The sequence below is a fragment of the Neofelis nebulosa genome, chromosome 11 (assembly GCF_028018385.1).
Source record: "Neofelis nebulosa isolate mNeoNeb1 chromosome 11, mNeoNeb1.pri, whole genome shotgun sequence".
Classification (NCBI taxonomy): domain Eukaryota; kingdom Metazoa; phylum Chordata; class Mammalia; order Carnivora; family Felidae; genus Neofelis; species Neofelis nebulosa.
Window position 1 is genome coordinate 183,805 of NC_080792.1, and position 25,241 is coordinate 209,045.

The 25,241-nt window shown below is 42.6% G+C and overlaps 1 protein-coding gene and 1 long non-coding RNA gene across 7 annotated transcripts in view; both read right to left on the minus strand.

Moving 5' to 3' along the window:
- ADNP2 (ADNP homeobox 2) overlaps positions 1–24,049 on the minus strand; it is a 32,069-nt gene extending 8,020 nt beyond the window's left edge. Inside the window, exons 1-3 of one of the 6 annotated variants that reach the window (XM_058691718.1) lie at positions 23,686–23,800; positions 15,556–15,676; positions 1,379–1,468 (exon numbers count right to left, since the gene is read on the minus strand). In XM_058691718.1, the coding sequence (XP_058547701.1) occupies positions 1,379–1,468; positions 15,556–15,663 (198 nt within the window). In that variant the 5' untranslated portion in view covers positions 15,664–15,676; positions 23,686–23,800. Of the gene's footprint in view, positions 1–1,378; positions 1,469–15,555; positions 15,677–21,804; positions 23,090–23,681 lie in introns of those variants that run through there. The other 5 variants (XM_058691721.1, XM_058691720.1, XM_058691716.1 and 2 more) reach the window with 5 other exon arrangements.
- Positions 1,933–7,366, minus strand: LOC131489856 (uncharacterized). The gene is made up of 2 exons (XR_009250774.1): positions 7,318–7,366; positions 1,933–7,082 (listed from the first exon to the last, which is right to left on the minus strand). It is a non-coding gene; the product is annotated as an uncharacterized LOC131489856 (long non-coding RNA).
- Positions 24,050–25,241: the final 1,192 nt, after the last annotated feature.

Sequence of the window (25,241 nt, forward strand, 5' to 3'; positions counted from 1 at the left end):
CCCGAATGTTTAACAAATCTCTTTTTTCTGAGCCCCTGAAGACCTCACTGTAGCACAAGCAACAGAATCAATCCAGCATGACTGCACATTTATGCCACTTTAGGAACAAACAGGAATAAGGCCCTGAGCTAGCAGACAGCACAGCCTCTGCCACACCAGGCTTTGGTGGCTTTTCTGAACATGGTGTCCAGTCAACAAATCCAAACACCACTATTTCATACGGATTTAACACGTTATGCCTGGGCTCTATTCACCCCAACAAAAACATACACACCTTGAGGAAAAAACCTAACTTGTACCTCTTTGTATTAGGCACTCAGAAAGTTTTACCTACTTTGTAGCAGGTTTCAAAAAGTGTTTCTTGATGAAAAGCATATAATTATATATTACAGTGCATGTTGCGTTATAGGATCTTCTGAGAATTTGGAAGACAGAAATCAGTGAGATGTAAGAAAAGATTCATGAAGTCAAGGTCTTCAAAGCAAGGCATATCTGAACAGCCATATGCTGTTCCAAGCAGGAGAATTACCAAGTCAAAGTGGTTTCAAGGCATCTTGTGTCTGATGGTAGAGAGGGAAGTGTTGGGTCAAGGAGGGCAGGAGACCAACAGGTGTGACACAAGACAGGCAGAAAAGTGGAACTGAGAACAGTTGACAACAGAAACGTTGATACAGAAAATTGTGACAGAACAATGATTGACTAGTGATAGGAAAAGTTTATTTAAAGTCAAAAGTCCTGGGGAGCCTGGGTGGCTCAGTCAGTTAAGTGTCCGACTTCAGCTCAGGTCATGATCTCGCGGTCTGTGGGTTGGAGCCCCGCACTGGGCTCTGTGCTGGGACAGGCTGAGCATGACAGTGAGGAAGATGCTAATGTTATCGATGGCTGGATAGTAGGAAAGGGTTTCCAGAAAACAGTTTAATAAGGAGAATTTAGCTTGAATCTGCTTGGGTTTGGTCTCAAATTATTATAAATTGTATTCCTCAACTAAAAGATCCGTATTTTTAAATTGTAAGCTTTCAACTTTAAACTTCTGAAACCAGGATGTACTTTCATCACACATAATGTCATGGCATTTCTTTTTACTCAGAATAGTTAGAAACCAAGGCCCTTCTTATATGAGTAGCATCTTATGATCAAGGACAAATAACAGTTTCACTACATCACTTTTTCAACTTTATGTACAGAAACCTCTCAAAGCATCAATGATTCTATATTATAAAGCGTTTCACTTTCTCCTGCTCCTTCCCTGAGTGTTTCCATTTACGCCTCTCCCCCTCACTCATCAGCAATCCCAACACATGTGATGTTCCTCAAAAGTAAACTGAAACTTACCCCCAGCTTCTGAGAAAACATAAAAATCAAATACAAAAATACATACCACTTTCTTTCCAGAAGGTTCCCAGAGAGAAATATCTCCCCATGATGTGTTAAAAAAGTACTTCTCTCCTGGATCAAAGCCTTTAAGGTCCTTTTAAAAAGGGAGAAAAAGAGAGACCATTAAGCAATTTCAGAAGATAAATAACCTGAAGGGATTACTTAGCACCTAAGAAATCCGCGTGGGAAAGTGAAATGAAATGTAGCCCATGAGCAAACTGCAGCCATAAAGCACAAGAACAGAGGAAAAGGCTGAAATAATCCAATTAAATATTAAAGTCTTAACGATCTTTTGAAAAAAAATATTTTATTTTTTTAATTTACATCCAAGTTAGTTAGCACATAGTGCAGCAATGATTTCAGTAGATTCCTTAATGCCCCTCACCCATTTAGCCCATCACCCCTCCCACAACCCCTCCAGTAACCTGTTCGTTCTCCATATTTAAGAGTCTCTTATGTTTTGTCCCCTTCCGTTTTTAGTTTCCCTTCCCTTGTGTTCATCTGTTCTGTGTCTTAAAGTCCTCATATGAGTGAAGTCATATATTTGGTTTTTTCTGACTAATTTCGCTTAGCATAATACCCTCTAATTCCATCCACGTAGTTGCAAATGGCAAGATTCCATTCTTTTTGATTGCCGAGTAATACTCCATTGTGTATATATACCACATCTCTTTTATCCATTCATCCAGTGACGGACATTTGGGCTCTTTCCATACTTTGGCTATCGGTGATAGTGCTGCTGTAAACATTGGCATGCACGTGCCCCTTCGAAACAGTATACCTGTGTCCCTTGGATAAATACCTAGTAGTGCAATTGCTGGGTCACAGGGTGAAAAATTTTTTTAACATTTATTTTTGAGAGAGACAGAGAATGAGCAGGGAAGAGGCAGAGAGAGAGAGGAGACACAGAATCTGAAGCTGTCAGCACAGAGCTCCGAGCTGTCAGCATAGAGACTGAGTTGGGGCTCGAGCTCACAAACTGCAAGATTATGACTTCAGCCCAAGTTGGACGCTTAATCGACTGAGCCACCCAAACACCCCTAAAAATTAAAGTTTTAAATTGTAGTTAAAAACTATAGTTTTATAAGAAATAAACAGATGAGATTTCCCACTAATGATTTTTATTTTTTAAGTTTATTTTGAGACAGCACAAGCATGGGTGGGGCAGAGGGAGATGGGGAAGGAGGATCTCGAACTCATGAACCCTGAGATTATGACCTGAGCCGAAGTTGGACACTTAAACGACTGAGCCACCCAGGCGTCCCCCTGCCCCCATAATTTTCAAAAAAGAGAAGCTCCATAAGCAAACATGGTCTTCTGTCAGGGGTGAGCACTTGGGAGGCTCCTGGGAGAGTATCAAGTAGGAGCTCCAAGTGTGTGCCTGACCAAGGACACCAGAGTCAGTATGGGGAGGACAGTGTGGACAAGGGTGCGGCCAACACAACAGAAGGGGGTGAGGAGACGGAGGGAGGGATGGGGATAGTGAGAACTGGACAACCAGATGCAACAGTGTTCACACTGAATCCTGCGTCAGATAAACCAAGTACAAAACGTATCTGGAGGAAAACTGGAGAAGTCAGAATGTGGACTAGGTATCAGATGAGAAAGACAAGCGTTAACAACACCGAAAGATGCAGGAAACTGAAAAAGCATGATCAGTAAGAGAATAAGAGCTCACTGTGGTAAAGACTCTACTCACATAAGTGTTTGCACAAAGAAAGAGAAGGCTAAACAATAAGATGTCAGTAGCGGTAATCTCTGAATGGCAGAAATGTGGCATTTAAAATTTTATTTTCTAAAGAAAGGATTACCTCCATTTTCTAACTTTCCCAATTTACACTGCTGTTTTTACAATGATTAAAGATTATTTGTAATACAAAAAAGAATTAGTTAAGCCAGATAATAATATAGTAGCTGTCTTCAAATGTACCTATGCTAATACACTGCTTACCAAGTCAATTCAGAACTAGAGAAAAGTGCAAATTCGTACAAAGATTTAAATTGGAAATAATGTATTCTGAGGTGATGACATATGTACAAGTAAAATGTATGACAACAATAACACAAAGGCTAGAATGGGAAATGAGAGCATAGTATTGATGTTTTTTTCTTTTAATCTTTATTTATTAAGTAATCTCTATACCCCATGTGGGACTAGAACTCACAACCCTGAGATCAAGTCACATTTTCTACCAACTGTGCCAGCCAGACACCCTTTGTAAGGTTCTTATATGTGGAGCAGTATTATATTAGAAGGTAAACAGGGGCGCCTGGGGGGCTCAGTTGCTTAGGCATCGGACTCTTGATTTCAGCTCAGGTCATGATCTCACAGTTCGTGAGTTCAAGCCTTGCATCAGGCTCCATGCTAACGGTGCGAAGCCTGCTTGGGATTCTCTGTCTCCCTCCCTCTCTGCCCCTCCCCTGCTTGTGCTCATGCTCGCATGCTCTCGCTCTCTCTCAAAAACAAATAAACTTAAAAAAAAAAAAAGGTAAACAAAAACATACAGCTAATAAGCCAATAATGGGAGATAAAATGGAATCATAAAAACTGTTCAATCCAAAACAAAGCAGAAGAATAAAAAAGGAAGCACAGAGAAGACAGTAAAAAGAAACAGTGACATGGGCAATTTGAACCCAACCATATCCATAACCACATTAAAGAACAAGAGCTGGAAACTTTTTCTAAAGTAAAAGCCAGATAACAAATATCTAGGGCTCTGCCAGCCATGCAGGCTCTCACACAACTACTCAGTGCCACCATCATACACAAAGGCAGCCATGAGCACTAACAAGCATGGCTACGTTCCAAGACAGTTTATTTACAAAACAGACAGCAAGCCAGATTTGGCCCACGAAGCATAGTTTGCCTACCCCTGGTCTAAATACTTAAATTAAGAGGCACAGAGTATCAGACTGGGTAAATAAAAACAAGATCCAATTAAATGCTATCTACACAAATTTCATTTTAAACGTTGTTTTAAATGTTTATTTTTGAGAGAGAACAAGTGGGGGAGGGGCAGAGAGGGACGGAGACAGAGCATCTCCAGCAGACTTCGCACTGTCAGCAACAAGCCAACTTGGGGCTCAAAGTCAAACTCACAAACCAGGAGATCATGACCTGAGCCGAAATCAAGAGTCGTACACTTAACTGACTGAGCCACCAGGCGCCCCCAAAATTTCACTTTAAATACAAAGACAGACAGGTTAAAGGTAAAAAGATGGAAAGAGAGGTGTCATGCTATCACTAATCAAAAGAAAGCTGGAGGAATCACATTACCATCAAACAAAGCAGATTTCAGGGGGAGAAAAGAATATTAACATGGATAGAAGGTCACTTTGCAACAACAGGACAATTCATCAGCAGAACAAAGCAATCCTAAACGTGTATGTACTCAGAGAAAAGTACATGAGACAAAAACTGATTAAATTGAAAAGAGAAATAATCAAATCCAAAAATACAGTCGGAGACGTCAACACCCCCTCTTCTCTCAATGAGAGAATATAACAAATCCACAAAAATCAGGAAGGATAAGGATACACAGGACTGAACACAACCAACCACCTGACCACCTGACCAAACGCTAAGAGCTCTCCAGCCAGTAACAGCAAATCCACATGAAACACTTACCAAGACAGAGCTTGTGCAGAGCCCTATGTCTCAATAAATTTAAAAGAATTAGAATTATAAAGTATATTCTCTAACCAAAGCAAAATTTAACAGAAATCTGTAACAAAAAATAATCTAGAAAATCCCCAAATTCTAGAAATTAAACACCCTTTTAATTCATGGATCAAAGAAGAAATCATGAACAAAATTAGACAGCATTTCAAAACTGAATGAACGTAGAAACACGGTAAATCAAATGTGAAGGATACTTCTGCAATGCTCTCAAGGTACATTTATGGTGTTAGGTACTAAGAAAACAAAGGCCTAAAAAACAAGATCACCACGGCTCCTACAGATAAGAAATCATATGAACAACTTTATGTCGATAAATAGGACAACTTAAGTTGAAATGGATAAATTCCTTGAAAAAAGACCACCAAAGCTGGTTCAAAAAAAAAAAAAAAAAAAAGGAGAAAGAGAAAGAGATGATAACTTGATATCTAGTCAAGAAATTGAATTCAAAGTTAAAAACCTTCCCACAAATAAAACTCCAACTCCCGATGGCTTCGTTGGGAATTCTAAGCATTTACAGAAAAAATATTATCAATTCTACACTAAGTTCTTAAAAAGGAAGAAACAATTCCCAGTTCATTCCACAAGGCCAGCATTACCCTGACACCAAAACCAGACAAAAGATATTACAGACCATGTCACTCATGAACATAGATGGAAAAATCCTTAAGAAAAATTTTGCAAATCCATCCAACATATAAAAAGAACCAAGTGAGGCTCTTGGGTGGCTCAGGTCACGATCTCGCAGTTGGTGAGTTCTAGCCCCACATCGGACTCCCTGCAGACAGTGCGGAGCCTGCTTAGGATTCCTCCCCCCCCCCCCAAAATAAATAAATAAACTTAAAAAATGGGGCTAACAATCACACTGCATGGTAACATAATGAACATTCTTATTGCTATTTTAAGCTTCATTTCAATTTTTTTTTAATTCAATACCACCAAATGTTAAGGATACAACTGAAACCCTCACACACTATTTTTTTTTAACGTTTATTTATTTTTGAGACAGAGGGAGACAGAGCGCGAGTGGGGGAGGGGCAGAGAGAGAGGGAGACACAGAATCTGAAGCAGGCTCCAGGCTCTGAGCTGTCAGACCAGGCCCGATGCGGGGCTCAAACCCACGAACCGTGAGATCATGACCTGAGCCGAAGTCGGACACTTAACCAACTGAGCCACCCAGGTGCCCCCCTCACACACTATTATTAACAGGAGTGTGGAATCACACAACTACATAAAGGTCTGGCCGATTCCTATAAAACTAAACAAATAACCCCATAAACAGATGTCCACAAAAATACTTTTATAAGAACATTCATAAGAACCTTATTCACAATAACTAAAAACTAACAAGAGCCTAGGTGTCGAACGTCAGAAGAAAGGATCAATAAACTAATCCATCTAGGTAATGGAATACTGCAACCACACAGAACAATCTCTCACAGGAGCACATATAATTTCATTTACATAAAACTGTAGAATAGGCAAATCTAATCTATAGTACAAAATTTCAGAACAGTGGTAGTCAGTGGAGTGGGGCAGGGACTGACTGAAACAGGGCCAGAGGAAACTTTCTGGAGTGAAGGAATTGTCCTACATCTTGATGGAGACTCGTATTTCATGAAGATATGCACGTCACAAATCATCATCTGAAGACACTTTAGTGCATTTCACAGCATATGAATTCCCCACCCCCCAAATGCTGTAACAAACACTAAACTCTAGTGACACGTAAGCTGAGTGTTAAGGGTAAAATGTACTGTTGCTGCAACATTCTTTGGAATGCATCAAAAAATAAGAATGATGGGCTAAAGACAAACACATAATTGTTTAATATATGGAATTATTCCTATATACATACAATTGTTTTACAGATGATGATTTTTATATATGCACACACACACACACACACACACACATATATATATATTAATTTTGTAGAATTTAGGTAGATGAGCTTTCACTGTACAGTGCTTTCAACATCTCTGTAGGTTTAAATTTTTCATAAGAAAATACTGGAAAAGAGGGGCACCTGGGTGGCTCAGTCGGTTAAGCGTCCGATTTCAGCTCAGGTCACGATCTCGTGGTCCGTGAGTTCAAGCCCCGCGTCAGGCTCTGGGCTGACGGCTCAGAGCCCGGAGCCTGCTTCCGATTCTATGTCTCCCTCTCTCTCTGCCCCTCCCCCGTTCATGCTCTGTCTCTCTCTGTCTCAAAAATAAATAAACGTTAAAAAAAAATTTTTTTAAAGAAAATACTGGAAAAGAAACAGCAATGTTTTGTCACAGGAGATAAGGGAGGAGAGTTTATTATTTTTTTAAATATTATTTATTGTCGGGGCGCCTGGGTGGCTCAGTCGGTTAGGCAGCCGACTTCGGCTCAGGTCATGATCTTGCGGTCCGTGAGTTCTAGCCCCGCGTCGGGCTCTGTGCTGACAGCTCAGAGCCTGGAGCCTGCTTCATATTCTGTGTCTCCCTCTCTCTGACCCTCCCCTGTTCATGCTCTGTCTCTCCCTGTCTCAAAAATAAATAAAAAAAAAACGTTTAAAAAAAAAATTAAAAAAAAAAAAAATATTATTTATTGTCAAGTTGGCTTCCATCCAATACCCAGTTGCTCATCCCAACAAGTGCCCTCCTCAATGCCCATCACCCACTTTCCCCTCTCCCCCACCCTGCATCAACCCTCAGTTTGTTCTCTGCATTTAAGAGTCTCTTATGGTTTGCCTCCCTCCCTCTGTAACTCTTTTTTTGCCCCTTCCCTTCCCCTCCCCCATGGTCTTCGGTTAAGTTTCTCAAGATCCACATATGAATGAAAACATATGGTATCTGTCTTTCTCTGACTATTTCACTTTAGCATAATACCCTCCAGTTCCATCCACATTGCTGCAAATGGCAGGGTTTCATTCTTTCTCATTGCCGAGCAGTATTCCTTGTGTATATAAACCACATCTTCTTTATCCATTCATCAGTTGATGGACATTTAGGCTCTTCCCATAATTTGGCTACTGTTGAAAGCACTGCTCTAAACATTGGGGTACATGTGCCCCTATGCATCAGCACTCCTGTATTCCTTGGGTAAATTCCTAGTAGTGCTATTGCTGGGTCAGAGGGTAGTTCTATTTTTAATTTTTTGAGGAACCTCCACACTGTTTTCCAGAGAGGCTACACCAGTTTGCATTCCCACCAACAGTGCAAGAGGGTTCCCGTTTCTCCACATCCTCACCAGCATCTGTTGTTTCTTGAGTTGTTAATTTTAGCCACTCTGACCCGAGTGAGGTGGTATCTCAGTGTGGCTTTGATTTGTATTTATGGGAGGAGAGTTTAAAGGAAGTGTTCTCCAATGCCAGGTGTGTGTGTGTGGGGAGGGGGGGGGGAAGCTAGTAAGAAAGAAAAAACAATTATTAGGAAATAAATAGATACTAACAATATTCCAATATATTTTTATAGATAAGATATGGAAACAACAGGTTAATAAGCTCTTAAACATCTACTTATACATATATAGGTCTCTTAAAGATTGGTATAGGGGTGGGCTCACAACATGACAATCTGTAACACTGGTTTAAATGTCAATTTAATCCAAGACTTGACCCACAGAAATGGCTACTCTGAACACAACAGCACAAACTTGATGCAGTGAAGAACCAAGAATAAGTACCTAAATAAACAGAAAGACATTCAATGTTCATGGGTAGGGATACTGTCAAGATGTCAATACTACCCAAAGTGATCTACAACACAATCCTTATCGAAATTCCAAGTCTCTTTTGCATAAATGGAAACCCAATCTTCAAATTCATATGGAACTGCAAGGGAACCCAAATAGCCAAAACAATATAGGAAGGAAGGAAGGAAGGAAGGAAGGAAGGAAGGCAGGCAGGCAAGCAGGAATTGGAAGGCTCATACCTCCTGATTTCAAAACTTACCATAAAGCTACAGTAATGAACAGTATATGGGCACCTGGCTGGTTCAGTCTGTGGAGCATGATTCATGATCTCATGTAGCACCAGCATGAGGACAGACATATAGACCGATGGAACAGAACTGAAAGCCCAGAAATAAAACCCAAACATCCATGGCCAAATGATTTTTGACAAAGATGCCAAGTCCATTCAATGAGGGAAAAACAGTCTCTTCGATAAATGGTGCCAGGATAATGAATTTCCACAGGCATAAGAATGAAGTTGGACTCCTACTTCACACCACATACAAAAATTAATTCACAATGAATCAATGATCTAAACAGAAAGAAATATAACAATAAACCTCTTAGAAGAAAACATATAAAAGAATCTTCATGACTGGATTTGGCAATGGATTCTCTGATACGACATAAAAAGCACCAGCAACAATAAAAAAAGAAAAAAAAAGAAAGAAACTGAACTTTATCAAAATTTAAAACTTTTGTGCATTGGAAGATACTATCAAGAAAGTAAAAAGAAACCTACAGAATGGGAGAAAGTATCTGCAGATCATATCTAATAAGAGTTTAACAACCAGGATAAAGAACTGCAATTCAACAAGAGAAAGACAAATAATCCAATTGAAAACTGGGCAAAGGATTTAAACAGAAATCTCTAAAGAAGATCTACAAATGACTAGTGTCCGATTTCAGTTCAGGTCATGATCTCGCGGTTCGTGAGTTCAAGCCCCACATCAGGCTCACTGCTGTCAGCCTGTCTGTGTAGAGACCACTTCAGATCCTCTGTCCCCACCTCTCTGCCCCTCCCCTACTTGTGCTCTCCCAAAAATAAATTTAAAAAAAAAAAAAAGAAGATATACAAATGGCCAAAAAGCACATGAAAGATGCTCACCCTTGTTAGCCACTAGAATGGTAAGGGAGGGAGAGAGAGAAAGAAATAGAAAAAGAGAGAAAGAGGACAAGGACGTGGATAAACTGGAAATCTCATACGCTGCTGGTAGGAATGTAAAAGGGTACAGCCTCTGTGGGAACAGTTTGGCAATTCCTCAAAAAGCTCAACATAAAATTATCACATGATCTAATAATTCTACTCCTAGGTATATACCCAAAAAACTGAAAACAGGGGCTCAAATAGATACTTGTAAGCCAAAGTTCACTGCAACATCATTCACAACAGCTAACACATGGGACCAACCCAATGTCTACCAAGAGATGAACTGCTAAACAAAAAAGGTGTATTCACACAATGGATATGATTTAGCCATAAAAAGGACCAACATTTTGATACATGCTACAACATGGACTATGCTTAAAAACATTTACCTAAGTGAGATAAACCAGGCACAAAGGGACCAGTATTACAATTCCGCTTACATGACACATCTATAACAGGCAAACCCACGGAGATAGGGTAGATGAGAGGTCACCAGGGGCCGGGCTGGGGAGGACGGAGAGTTACTGTTTCATAATTAAAGTTTCTGTTTGAGGTGATGAAAATTTTGGAAACACAGTGGACCGTGAAACAACACAGGTTTGAACCATACAGGTCCACTTATACACACACTTTTTTCAATGAATATGCACATAGTACTGTAAATGTATTTTCTCATGATTTTTTTAACATTTTTTCTCTAGCTTACTTTATTACAAGAACACAGTACATAATACATTCAACGTACAACTGTTGGTGTTGACTTGTGATGTCAGTAAGGATTCTGGTCAACAGTGGACTATTAGTAGTTAAGTCTGGGGGGAGTCAAAAGTTATGCCCGGATTTGACCACGCAGAGGAAGGGAACTCAGTGCCCCCAACCCCCACAAAGGTCAGGAGTCAACTGCAGATACTGTGGATAGTTGCAAAACAGTGTAAATGTTATTAATACTGATGAAGTGTGTACGTAAAAATGGGAAAAATGGCAAATTCTATGTTATATATGTTTTGCCATAATAAAAAACATCTTTAAATATCCTTGGAAGATTTAGGAGAAAAAAGAGGGCAAAATATTTCATTACTTACTTTACACGGATTATATGCTGAAATATTTTGAATATATTAGGTTAGGTAAACTAAATTATTAAATATAAAAAAAAATCTGAGGTCTTAGAAAATACCAGTGAGAGCCAACTCCAAGGGCACAGGACTAGTGCAGCTGTATGGGGCCCTGTGCTCAGAAAGGCCAGTGCTGGGGTTTAATGCTCTGTTGTCACCATCTTGAAATTGATAATTATTTTATCTTTGAATTTGTTTTGTAAAACCAAGTCTGATAGGACAATGGGGCACATGGTCCTACCTCCAATTTTCCTGGGGAAGAGTCTGTGCCTGCTCTCCACTCCTCACCCTGCAGTCATTCCCACTCTCATCAACACCACCTGGGGCAGTGACCAAGCTGTTAGGAAGTCCACATTCCATCATCACCTCCAGTGGGAGCTTGGCACAGACTCAGACAGGGGAGGGCTCAGGTGGGGACCTTGACCCCTGCCTAGATCTAGGTACCACAAGCACCCCAGCACAGAGGCTGCAACCCCTTGGGAGTTACTCACATGCTGTGGGTTGGGACAACAGGCCTATGGGCCAGCCCAAACCCACTTTTTTATTTTGTACACTGCCCTGTAAGTTACATCGCCAGCCCCTACTTTAACCAATCAAATGTTAGCTTTAAAAAAAAAAATCAAGAGACTCCAATGAGTAGCAGGATTTAGATCTACTTTTAGAAAAGAAGATGAGGTTCTTGGAAAAGTCTATCTTCACTAAAGTTCATTTTTCTCATACAGGCTTTCAACAAGACTGTGTTGCCTAAAATCTGAAGTCCTAACTCTTGGGAAAGTACAGTCCCAGACACTCTGGAAATCAGAGAAGGTAGCATGACATCTCACTGAACTTGAAATGCTGGGTAAGGAAGAAGAAAGAATCATGACAGGTGTCCACTCCTTAGCTCCTCCAGTTTCCAATGCAGACTCTGCAAGCCTCACAGTCTTCCGCTAAATTCCCTTTGGCTCAAACTGGTCAGTGTTGGTTTCTATTGCTTGAAACCCAGATTCTAAATACTATGGGGGATTAAGAATAAATGCATCTGACATGGAAAAGAATTATTAATATAAAATTCAGTGAAAGACAAAAACAAAGCTAGTGTACTATCATATATAGGCTGATCACTCTCACTTAAATCTAGAAAAATACACAATGTTAACAACGGATATTGTGGGGTAATGGCTTATGAATGAGTCTTCTTTTCTTATCTATGTTTCTGCATATGTTTTCTAATTTTTCTAAACTGAACTTTACATTCCCTGAATTTTAAACAATTTTAGAAAATATAGGACCAGCTACAAATTAAAAAACAAAAAACAAAAAAACTCCCTCAAAAGAATTAGTAACATTTAACCCAACAGTTAATCTAAATGAATACTTGTAAGCCATTCAGATATCTCAATTTCACCTTATAAAGTATCTGTATCCACATAATCAAGAAAGTAAACAAGTCTTGAACAAATTCAGATGACTAAACACATTCTTAGGCTGATGAAGGAAGCAAAAGTTAGTGTAGTGTTCTACACAATGTCAAAAACAAAGGACACCAGGATGAAAATTTTAGTTGTTACTGGTGTTTTATCTAAGAATAAAACAAAACCAATTTTGGAACAGAACTCCATTTATAAACTGAATTCACATTCAAGGTCACGAAAGAGACATGACAGCCAAAGGCCTGACCCTAGACTAGGTCCATCATGGACAAGGAGGACATGCTATAAAGGATCAGAGGATATAAAAATACCAGTTTGCTTCAGTTGATAACCATCCTGTGGTAATGTCAGACTATCCTTATTCTTAGAAAACACACATTTGAAGTACTACATACACACACACACACACACGCACACACACACGAGCAAATGTTAAAGCAAACTGTGAATGACTGGTTAATTTGGCTTAAGTGTAATGTGTTCTTGAATTCACTCTGCTGGTTGGATGGGGGTTAATCAACTGGGTTGTGGTTCTAAATTCCATGTTCCTGGAATACCCTTTCTAATTCTTCCCACTGAGTAATCCTACCCATTCTTTAAAAATAAAGAAAACATTTGAAATCTCATCTCCATAAAGGCCACACTAGCCTCCCCAGCTAGAAGTGATCTTTCTGCCTATTTCTCACTATTACTGTTAACTATGTCTTTCGACTCCTACTAAACTGTCATCTCTCTAATAAAGGTGAGGATCCTGGTATCTTAATTCTCTATATTCCTTCACTGTAATAAGGACGCTGAGGTCCAAAGATTAACTGATTTGCCCAAAGTCACATAACTAGCTAAGAGCCAAGATTAAAATAAAAAGCATCTCTTTATATCCCCCCAATGATCCAAAAACATTCTTAGTCTATTTACTGAAAGATGCTAGTACCCTTCAGGGCCATTTTTTGAGCATCAACCACATGCCAGGCACCACTGTAGGAGGTTCCCACATGTTACCATTTGAAATATCCTGTGTCTATATGTACACACTTGTGTTCTTAGCTTATATATTCTCCACAAATATTAAATACACATACTTAGTGCGATAAAGTGATTTACAAGAAAGTTATAAGAAATGATTAATAAGGTTATTCAGATGACCTAATATGGATTTCTCAGATAAATGTGGTCTTCATTCACAGTTCCTGAAAACGCTTACAAGCTGTAAAGGTGCAATGGTATTTTGTTATTAATGACGGCGACTGGTAGAACCATCCCCCATCCCCCACCCTCCCCACCCCCCACCAAAAAGTGCAGCTGGTTTCCAGGATGACCACCCCAGCTTCTGGGGAGGTGAGAGGGGCTGGAAGTTGGACAGACCAAAGACTTAATCAATCATGACTATAAAAATTTTATTTCTCTCTTCAGACAGCTTCCACACGTGGGAAACCAGAACACTTCTGTTATATGAGGGTGGGGGAACCCCCCTTACACACACACATTGTAATTGGGTATGCAAACTTTATTATTGTTTTTTTTTAATTTTAGAGAAAGAGAGAGAGAGAGAATGGGGGAGAGGCAGAGGGAGAATTTTAAACAGGCTCCATGCTCAGTGCAGAGCCTGATGCAGGGCTCAATCCCACGACCCTGGGATCATGACCTGAGATGAAATGAACAGTTGGACATTCAACCAATGAGCCACCCAGGCACCCTGGAATTGGGTCTAGGAACTTTAAAAGACTTCTCTATTACTAATGGCCTATGTCTACTATCAGCCTTCTCAATCTTGTCTCCAAATAATCACCTTGCTTTCTTCCTCATGCATAAAACATGACTTATAAACACAGATGCAAAGAACTCTTGAGAATCCTCTTACTTTAAGACTGCCGCTGAGCAGTAGCATCTCCCCAAGAGCTTCGACTTCAGTATCTCCCCCATCCTTATATTTGCAGATGGACTTTCCGTCATAGTCTGTTATTAAAAGTATTGCTCTACATGGGTTTTTACTTTCATTCATTCGTTCAAAAAATATTTGTTAAAAATATATATATAGATGTGTGTGTGTGTGTGTGTGTGTGTGTGTGTGTGTCTGTGTGCGCACACCAGATCACAATTTTGATCACCGTTATTACAGTGGATTACGAAACAAGGAGGTCCTTGTCTTCTTACATTTAAGTGGGGGAGACAGATAATAAATAACATCAGCTACTATGGGAGGTCTGAAGCAAAACAGAGCAGGTAACACAACAGAGAATAGAGGGGAAGGCAGCATTTGAGAACAAAGATCTCTCTGCGACAGTAATGTCTGAACAGAGAATTACCTGGAATCCTTCAGAAATTAGTATTTGTCTACTTGAGAGCAACAACCAGTTCTGGCCATAACGAGGATCCTGGTAATTAGTTTTACACCAACTTTTAATAAATAAAATCAATCTGGCTGAAAGTCTGAGATTTAACCCTTCTCAGGCCAATACTGTGACTCAAACTGTTCACGAGTTTAAAAACCAAAAAAACAAAGAGGACACAGTCTTATTTTGTTAGTTATGAATAAAACATGCATACAATTACCAGTGGCTTCAAGGATACACACCAGACCTTAACGATATTTATTTCTTTACTACATATGCCAGCCATGTATTCTCAAGTTATAAGAAAGGAAAAAATTATACGAGAACACAATTTATCAGAGTATGTGACTGTGACTTTAATTTTTAAACTTTTGTTAAGACTGCACATAAATTCACAAATCAGAAAACCCCTATCACATCATGTACAAATTCCCATCTGGTGATTACTCCAACAATAGCGGGAAATCAAGTTAGGGTCTTCTTTTGCTAAAATAACAAATAATTCAATACACTCCCTTCAAGGATCAAAAACCAATATATTTGATAACTAATGATGATAAAAAGGCCCACCTGAAAGTAACTTTAAAAACTTGAACAGCTTAAAGCAGCTCACTTTAAGTCAGAAAGACATAAAGAAGAACTAATGATGCTCTCACGCAGTCATTTGATTAGCAATTTCCATCTTGAAGAACCTTATCCATTCTTCAAAAACTCCCCGTTCAAATCTTGCCTCCATAAGCCAACCTCGCGCCTCTAGCATCACTGTCCTCTCTCCATCTGCCTCATGCACTCTTACCTTCAGCAACTCCTTGCAGCTGTCAAGCCCAATATCCACAAGAATGCCTTTCACCTTTCTTCGTACCTTCCTGATGTTGTCAAGATTTTCCACAGGAATTTGAAACATTTTTGAATCTTTCCTTAAAAAGAAAGAAAACAAAACTGAGTACCTGTATCTATATCTTTAACAGAGTTCGTAAAACACTAAGAACAGAGTAATTTTCAACAAATTATGCTAGGACAACTACATATCCATATGCCAAAAAATGAAGTTCGACTCTTTCTTACCACCATACACAAAAATCAACTCAAAAATGTATCATACACCTCTGTGTTAAGAGCTTAAACCTTAAATCTCAAAAGAAAACAGGCATAAATCTTCGTGACCTTGGATTTGGCATCGGATCCTTAGATATGACACCAAAAACCACTAACAACTAAAGAAAGAGTTGGACTTCATCAAAATAAAATACTTTTACGCCTCAAAGAAAACCATCAAAAAAGTAAAAAGAGAATCCACAAAAATGGGAGGAAACATTTGCAAATTGTATTTCTGAGAAGGAACTTCTATCCAGAACATATTAAGAAAATACCTCATAATTCAATAACTAAAAGACAACCCAACTTAAAAATGGACAAAAGATCTGAAGATTTCTCCAAAGATAATATGCAAATAGCCATTAAGCACATGAAAAGACGCTAAACAACATCAGCTGTGGAAATGAAACTCAAAACCACAATGAAATATGTAACTTTACACCTACTAAAATGGCTTTAATTTTAAAAAAAAGAAAAAAGAAAAAAGAAAACAGACAACAGCGCTGGAAAGGATGTGGAGCTACTGGACCTCTCATACCTGGAGCGAATCGTGTAAAATGGTGCAACCAGTTTGGAAAATAGTCTGGCAGTTCCTCAAAAGATTAAATATATAAGTATCACATGAACCATTGATTCCACTCAAGAGAAATTAAAAACATGCATCCAAACAAAAACCTGTTCACAAATGTTCACGGCAGCATTATTCATAATAGCCAAAAAGTGGAAACAACCCACATGTCCATCAACTGATGAATGGATCAATAAAATGTGGTATATCCATACAATGAAATATTTGGCCATAAAAAGAAATAAAATACTGACACGTGCTATGATGTGGATTAGCCCTGAGGAACACTGTGCTAAGTAAAAGAAGCCAGACATGCAGGACCACATATTCTAAGATTCCATTCTTATCAAGCATCCAGAACAAATTTATGGAGACAGAAAGTAGGATATTAGTTGTCTAGGGCTGAAGAGGAACTCTACGGTGATGGCTAAGGAGCAACACCAATGTTCTAAAAATCAAATGTGACGATGTATGCCCAACTCTGTGAATATACTGGAGGACGGTGAATTATTCACTTTAAACAGGTGAATTGTACGGTATGTAAATTACATTCCATAAAGCTGTTTTTTTCATGTTTATTTTTTTATTTTTGAGAGAGAGAATGAGAGGGGCGGGGTGGGGGGGAGAACAAGAGGATCTGAAGCAGGCTCTGTGCTAACAGCAGAGACCAAAACATGGGGCTTGAACTCACAAGTTGACGCTTAACCAACTGAGCCACCCAGGCGCCCCTCCATAAAGCTATTTTTAAAATATCTGAAAAGGCATAAAATTAAACTAAACCCTGTGGTACTTGACCAGAATAGGAGGTACAGGCGTGACCTTATTGTTTTTAATATGTACTTAAATAAAAAATAAGTACAACCGTAAATGTGTGTGTATATATTCCATAGCTTTGTCACTAAGATGGCCTAAAAGCAGCTGCACACTCCAGTAGCAGTGAGCACTCCTAAGGCCCAAATCTTACTTTCTAAATAGAACTTTCCATTAAAAAAAGAACGAGGACTCCTTAGAGAAATGGCTGATTCTAGGGCTGGATCATGGAAAAGACAAGATGAGCTGAGATTGTCCTGTACCAGAAAATAATGAAGTTGCTCAAAGAATGAAGAGACTTGTCAAAAGGACTCAAAAGAAGCCAGGTTAAAGAAGTTCCCACAACCCAATTATGGGACAATTTGGGCATCCAATAGATTACAACCTGTGCCAACGCATTTTCCAAAGACAACGCGACAATATCTCCCATCCCACGTGCCATTTTAAAACATGATCTCGACAGGCCTCCTCAAAGGTGGGGCACAGATGCCCTTGGACCTGGGCAGAACTTTTGTGGCTGCCTCAACCAACGAAGTATGGCAGAAGTAATGCCACGTGACTTACCAGACTAGAGCACCAAAATGCCACACACTTCTGCCTGTCTAGGAACCTTCTTCACTCTTGAAATCCAGACACCACATCGTGAGGAAACCTAACTGGCCCACGTGGAGAGACTACATGGAAATGCTCCGACATCAACCACCAGACACGTGAACGAAGACACTTTAGACACCTGCCTATCATGTCACCTCGGCCTTAGAGTCTTCCCAGATGAGGAATCAAACAAGTCATCTCCCCTGCTCCTGCCTGAACTCTGGATTCAAAGAATTAGAGTTTCAGAAAATGTTTTATTCTATGAAGTTTTGAGGTGCTTTGGTATATAGCAACAGTGACTGACTAAAATATAATCCACCAGAACATAAATTTAAGTCCATGGTGATTTAAACAAATACACTGAAACTCTGATCAGGAATGGGATATGTACATGATTTCCAAGCGGCTCCCTAAACATTACTTAATAATAAGCAAGAGTAGGGGCGCCTGGGTGGCGCAGTCGGTTAAGCGTCCGACTTCAGCCAGGTCACGATCTCGCGGTCTGTGAGTTCGAGCCCCGCGTCAGGCTCTGGGCTGATGGCTCGGAGCCTGGAGCCTGTTTCCGATTCTGTGTCTCCCTCTCTCTCTGCCCCTCCCCCGTTCATGCTCTGTCTCTCTCTGTCCCAAAAGTAAATTAAAAAAAAAAGTTGAAAAAAAAAATAATAAGCAAGAGTAATTCACAGAAGTCTGGTGGACTTCTTAGCCCAAATTAAGAGACCCTGTACAAAATAGCCTATATTTATCAAGTGCCCAGACCATACAAGGTAGCACTACTCATAACAGCCAAAAGATGGAAACAATTTAAGTGTCCACAGAATGGTAAATGGATAAACAAAACGTGGTACACCCATACAACACAATGCTACTTGGCACTAAAAACTAGGCACTGATGCATGTTACAACAGGAATGAATCTCAAAAACATGCTAAATGAAAGAAGGCAGACGCAAAAGTCCTCACTGTCTGACTCCATTTACGTGAAATATTTACAAGACGACTCTAGAGACAGAAGGTAGGTAGCTGTTGGCTGGGAGTGGGAACAGGTTATTGGAGTGTGCCAGAAATGTTGTATCATTAGACTGTGGTGATAGTCATACAACTCTATATGAATCATGCACTTATAAAAAAAAGATCATGAAGAAAAAAAAAGTTACAGAGAGGGAAGGAGGCAAATGTAAGAGACTCTTAAATACTGAGAACTGAGAGGATGGGGGGGAGGGGTGGGTGATGGGCATCGAGGAGGGCACCTGTTGGGATGAGCACTGGGTGTTGTATAGAAACCAACTTGACAATAAATTATATAAAAAATAAAAATTAAAAAAATCATGAAGAAAAACTAAAGACCATTTCCCACTGAAACAGTTCCCACTGAAAGATACTAAAAATAAGTAAATACAATGGGCCAGTCTAACTGGATTCTTTTACTAGAAATGTTATTGGAGCTGGCAAGACTTCCGTGGGATCTGAGGGTTCCATGGTAATCATGTATTTATTTCCTGACTCTGACGGCTGTACTCTGGATATGCAGGATGCTTCTCTTGTGCTAAAGGGCATTGGGGGTAATGTGGCATCTTGTTTGGCAACTTACTTTCAAATATTTCAGGGGGAAAAGTTCTTTGTATTATACTTGCAACTTTGTATAAATCTGCAACTATTTCAAAAAGCTTTTTGGTGGCGCCTGGGTAGCTCAGTCAGTTAAGCATCAGACTCTTGATTTTGGTTCAGGTCATGATCTCACACAGTTTATAGATCAAGCCCTGCGTCCAGCTCTGCACTCACAGTACAGAGCCTGCTTGGGATTCTCTCTCCCTCTCTGTCGCTCAAAAATAAATAAATAAACAAACCTAAAAAAAAAATAATTAAAAAAAAGGTTGTTGTTTTTTAAATGTATAAGCTATCAAAGCTAAAAAAGTCAAATTCAAGTTAAAGAACACCAGGTAAAATAATGAATGCCAATTTTTTATTATCAAAATAACTTTTAAAGATTGATAATATCTATTGATAGTGAAAGTACACAAATCATAATTTCTACATGTTTAGAGGGTAATTTGGCCATATCTCAAGACTTAAAAAAATTTTTTAACGTTTTATTCAGCTATTATATTGATTTATTTGAGAGAGAGAGAGACAGAGAGAGAGAGAGCGAGCACGCAAGCAGGGGAGGGGCAGAGAGGGAGACACAGAATCCAAAGCAGGTTCCAGGCTCTGAGGTGTCAGCACAGAGCCGGATGCGGGGCTCGAACCCACCGACGGGGACCTAAGCTGAAGTCAGACGCTCAACCAACTGAGCCACCCAGGCGCCCATATAGCCAAAGATTTTAAATGACAATTTCTATGAGTCAGCAATTCCACTTTCACACCCCTCTTGTAACCCCTCCTCCCCCAGCATAAACCTGGTGCCCCTCCAAGTTCACACTTCTTGCACGCACCAGGTTGCAATTATCTATTTATATATCCATTTCTCCTAGTAGACTGAACTTCTTCAGAGTAGGAATCATGTTTTATTTGCATGTCTGGGGCCTATCACTGAGTGTAATATACAGCAAGTGTTCACAGTAAATGAACAAGAAATTAAATAAAACAGGCTAAGAATCACAAGACATGCAGACAAAGGTTCAAAAGGTTATGGAGGATTAGAGCTGGAGCCCAAGACAGTCTAAGTGAACAGACCAGCATCAAAAACCGATTGAGGTAAAGGAAAAGTCAATGTATTTGGCAAAAGGTAAGTAAAACCAAAAAGGCAGCCTAGAATCAAATGAGCGGGTCTGGGGGGAAGAGGGGTTAACATGTAAGAGGGAGAGGCTCAGGGTGGGTACAAAGGAAACACAAAGTTCCTCAGAAGCTATCCTGAAATGAGTTTTCCAAACCCCATTATCTAGGTCAGAAGTGTATCTCAGGCTCCAAAGGAGAGACTGAAGGATCATGCAGTACTTTATAACTGAAGGATATTAAGTCACAGGAAATAAAGTAAAATACTAAAATTATTGGAAATGAAATGTACTGAATTGGGTTTAGCTTTTAGAAGCCTCACCTCACAGAGGCGCTGTCAGGAGCCTCGTGATGGTGTCCCTAAAAACTAAACCCAAGGTCGGTCACTGTCAAGCCCACACTGGCTCCTATGGCCAGAGCAAGGCTCAACAACAGTCATTAGATGCTTTCCACTCAACTCCACCAGACTTGCTTTCGTTTCCCCCCTAGAGTTCCATCACCCTCTCTGCCTTTGGGGCTCTTCTTGCCCAGAGCCAGCTGCTGGTTAGAAGTGTCCAAGATTAAAGCCACCACCCACATGTACCTGAAAGAAGGAAGCTAACTTTGTCACTTGCAAAGAAGTATGGCTTTACATAGTAAGCACTGGTCTTACAGGGTTTTCAGAAGCACCGCGTACAGGTATTGGTGGCCTTTCAGCAGCACCAGCTTAGGGGCTGGACTATTGTCACAGGCTGCTTCCTGTAGGCTGCTGCGGACTGCTAGCTGGCCCTACAGCTACTTGTTCAAGGCTTGGGAGTAGGGCCAGGAACTGTCAGTCTTCTTCCTTGAATCTGGAGAATAGGCACTTTTTATTTTCAGACAGAGGTGCCCCCATTCCCACACCATTGCTACGGCGGTTCCCCCCCCCCCCAAAACAAGTACATTAAATCCTTCTCCGTCACGAAACAGGAGACTAATGCAGCTGCACTCCTCTATCAGTCTCAGTTCACAGTAAGTTACCTTTAATGTCAGTGTGTGGTACACGGGGACCTACCAAAAATCCCACTGATGTGCACAACAGTATTTCCCAAAGGGGCATTTGTAGGGTTTCCTTTGTTGTTTTTTAGCATCTTGATCATTTAAGAACATTCCATTCTGGAAAAAATAACACTTCAAAAAATAGCCGTTCAGGTAACAGACGAAACTTTTCAAGCCAGAGAACCCTTGTTCTTGTGAAATCGAAGTTCCAAAAGGGTTTCACATGAGAGGCAACACTACACAGTAGTCTCACCGGCAAAGACTCTGGAACTGGGGGGCACCTGGTGGCTGAGTCAGGGAAGCCTCCGGCTGGATTTCAGCTCAGGTCACGATCTCACCGTCCATGGGTCTGAGCCCCGCTCGGGCTCTGCGCTGACGGTGTACAGACCGCGTGGGATTCGCTTGCTCTCCCTCCCTCTGCCCCTCCCCTGCTCACTTGTTCTCCCAAAATAAACAAAGAAACATTTAAAAACACACGGATATTCTTTAACCGTACTTCCTGGGTTCAAATCAACTCCACAACTTATAAGCTGTAAAAATCTGGCAAATTACTTAATCCCAGGGCCTCAGGTGACCGTAAAACAGGAGCGCACAACCTCGGAAGCAGTTGGTGAGGATGAGTGAGTGAATACAAGAAAGGCACAAGCCCTGTGCTTGCTATCATCTAACTTCAAAATCCTAATGAAACGTCCCGGCCACTGGAATAATACAGGACTTGCTTTTCAAGCAACTTAAGAAACACGTAATGCCCGTGCCCTACGTGTGAGCACAATTCGAAGGCCCCCGGCCGCCTCCTCACCGGGACACATTGCCTGGCACAGGGCGGCAGCCAGTGGAGGGCAGGGCAGAAATGCGGCCGCGCACACGCGCATCAAGAGCACACGCGCAGCAGGAGCACACGCGCATCGAGAGCACACGCACACAAAGCTCACAGGTGCCCCGGGGCCGCTCCAGGTGACAGCCTGGCCACAAGCCGGCCTCCGTCTCCCGTAACCAATCAACATCCAGCCACCCCCCCTCGGTCACACAAGTCAACGGGTCCCCCACTCCTGGCCGTCTCGCAAGCGGCACCCCTTCCCCTTCCCCGTACAGATCCCTGGTGCCACGCGTAAAGACCAGCGGCTCAGCGGTCCCAGCTCCAACCGAATTATCAAAGTTCGTTCACAAAACCGCCAGTCACGCCTGCATCACCTACCTCGGACCAGAGCGGAGCCTGCTCTCGTCACCTCCACTTTTACTCGCGGTCCCCCCCACCCCCAGCCGTGCGCAGCCCCCATCAGCCCTGTGTGGCCCACCGGCCCAGCTCCCGCCGCGGGCGCCTCGTGGCGCCAGGACCCGGGGCCGCTCGTTCGATTCCATCAGAACCAGCGTTAACCGCATTCTAGCAAGCCTTCCACTCAAACGCAGAGAAAACACTTCAAATAGTTAACTATCATCAGGCAACTGCGCACTACTTGAACTGGCAGGTGGCATTTTTGACGTCCCAAAGCCCAATGTTCGCAGGAAACTCGCAAACACCATCTCTGCCGGCGCAGGCAGCGGAGGCACACGGAAAGTTACAATTTTAATGTCAACATCTGCATATCCATCGTCGCCATTCACGTCAACAGCTCCGGAGTGGCTGTCGCGGTCCGGAGCTGCTCCAACGGTCCCTCTCCGCCAGAGGACAAGCGCCCCCGGGCAAACCTCGGGGCGGCCGTGTCCGCCCGGTCGACGTTAGCGGCCGCCCCCGGCTGCTCCGAGAACAGGCTCCGGGGCGAAGCTCGGGGCGCTCGGCGCGGCGGGAGGCGCGCCCCGCGGAGACCGCCCTCACCTCGCCCCGGCCCGCGCGTCCCTCGGCTCCGCTCCGCCCGGCCCGCCCCTCACGCCCCCGCCCCCGCCCCCGCCGCCCGCGCCCGCCCCCCGCCGACCACCCCCGACCCCCACGTGACGCGGAGGGATGACGGGCGCCGTCCGGGCCGCGAACCCCGCGCCCAGAGGACGTCGCGGGATTCGTGAGGCGGCCGCGGGCCGCGGGCTGTGGGCGGGGCGGGGCGGGGCGGGGCCGCGGTCTCGGCCGCCGTCGGGACTTCGCGGGCCTGGGCCGGGCAGGGCCGGGGGCGTCGCCGCGGGGCTGGGCCGGGGTCGTACCTACCGCTGGGCGCCAGGAGCGCCGCCGCGTCCCCCGCCGCCTCTCGCCGCGCCGCCGCGGCCCGCCGGGGCCCCGCGCCCGCGCCCGCCTCCGCCCCGAGCGGCGGGACCCCCGCCTCGGCGCGCGCCCACCCCCGCGCGACCCCGTCCCCTCCTCCCAGCACGGCCAGAAAGAGAAAATGGCGCTCGATTTGCCTCCGGAAGTGACGCGTGCCCTCATTTGCATGCCAATACAGCCAGCCAATGGGAGGAGAGTGTGCATGGGACCCCTGGACACTGCCCCACAGGACCCTTGGGGCCCCTGCCTAAAGCTGGACTGGAGGCTCAGGAGTGAGAGTGGGGGTCCCCAGTTGGAGCCCCCGCCCCTCCCCCCCTTCCTGCCACAGTGGGCTGGCCTGCCAGCCTCTCACTAGCATCTCTGCAAACTCTCGAGAGAGTTTGAGGAGGTGATGACGTCATTGAAGGAGGGGTGGAGCGAGGGTGGCGTCGACCACGTGACCGGTCACGTGGGCTCACCAGAGCTTTGACTTCGTTTGCATGGAATGGGGGTGGAGCTAGTGGCAGTAGCAGGAATGGGTGACCCCGCCCACATCTCAGAGCCAATAGGAAACCGGGCGTGAGGACAATCTTGCCCTGCCATTGGAGAACAGAACTTGGGCTATCAGAACTTCGACAAGTGTGCCCTTGAAATTGACACATCTTGGTGAACTGGCTGGATGGGGTCTCTTGAACTCATCATTCTTTTCTGAGAAAACTGTCACACTTTTTCTTGAGAATTCTGATTTTTAAGTTGGAGCCACACTATATGTTGTGTAGAGAAGAGGTTAATTGCATACATTTGTAAAAACTCTTAACTGCCCTAAAAGTTCACTTTTGCCCAGATTTTAATTGTGAAGCAATACTATTATATTTCTCAAAACGAGGTAACACGTGAAGTAGGAGCTTTCAAAATAGCTTTGGGTATTCATCCGTTGAGTCGAACTTGCATGGGGGAAGAGAAGGACCACACCGCCTTCAGGGATCTTGCACTTTAATGAGAGGCCAGGTGTGTATGCAAACACCTCCTTTTACTTATCCGGTCCTTGTCCTATTCCTGCTCCTTAATGACCATTCCACCCCTTTCCCATTTCATTGACCCTCTCTGGGCAACACCTGCCCTTCCTCGACTTCATTTTCAGCCGAAGACCACGTCTCCTTCCAGAACACCAAGACCATCAGACTTTGTCTGCCTCAATCTCCCAGCTGCTACGTGCACAGCTATTTGCTCAACAACTACCCCGACCTGGGAGTCAGTTTCACAGGATGTGTCTGTCCCTTTCACAACCAGTCTGTCACTCCTGGGACCTTGTTTGCCCAGCACCTCATGTTCGGCCATTCTCTCCCATAATTTCAGCTTTTTCCCCTTTACCGGTACCTCCTGCTCAGTAGAGCCCAGAGACCCAAAACAGCAGGCACTAAATAAATGTCTGAATTCATTTAAAAATTGTGTTAAATTCAGGGCTGATATTACATGACCACGGTTTGCTTCTTTACAGGAATTCCCTGCAGGGATACAAGTCA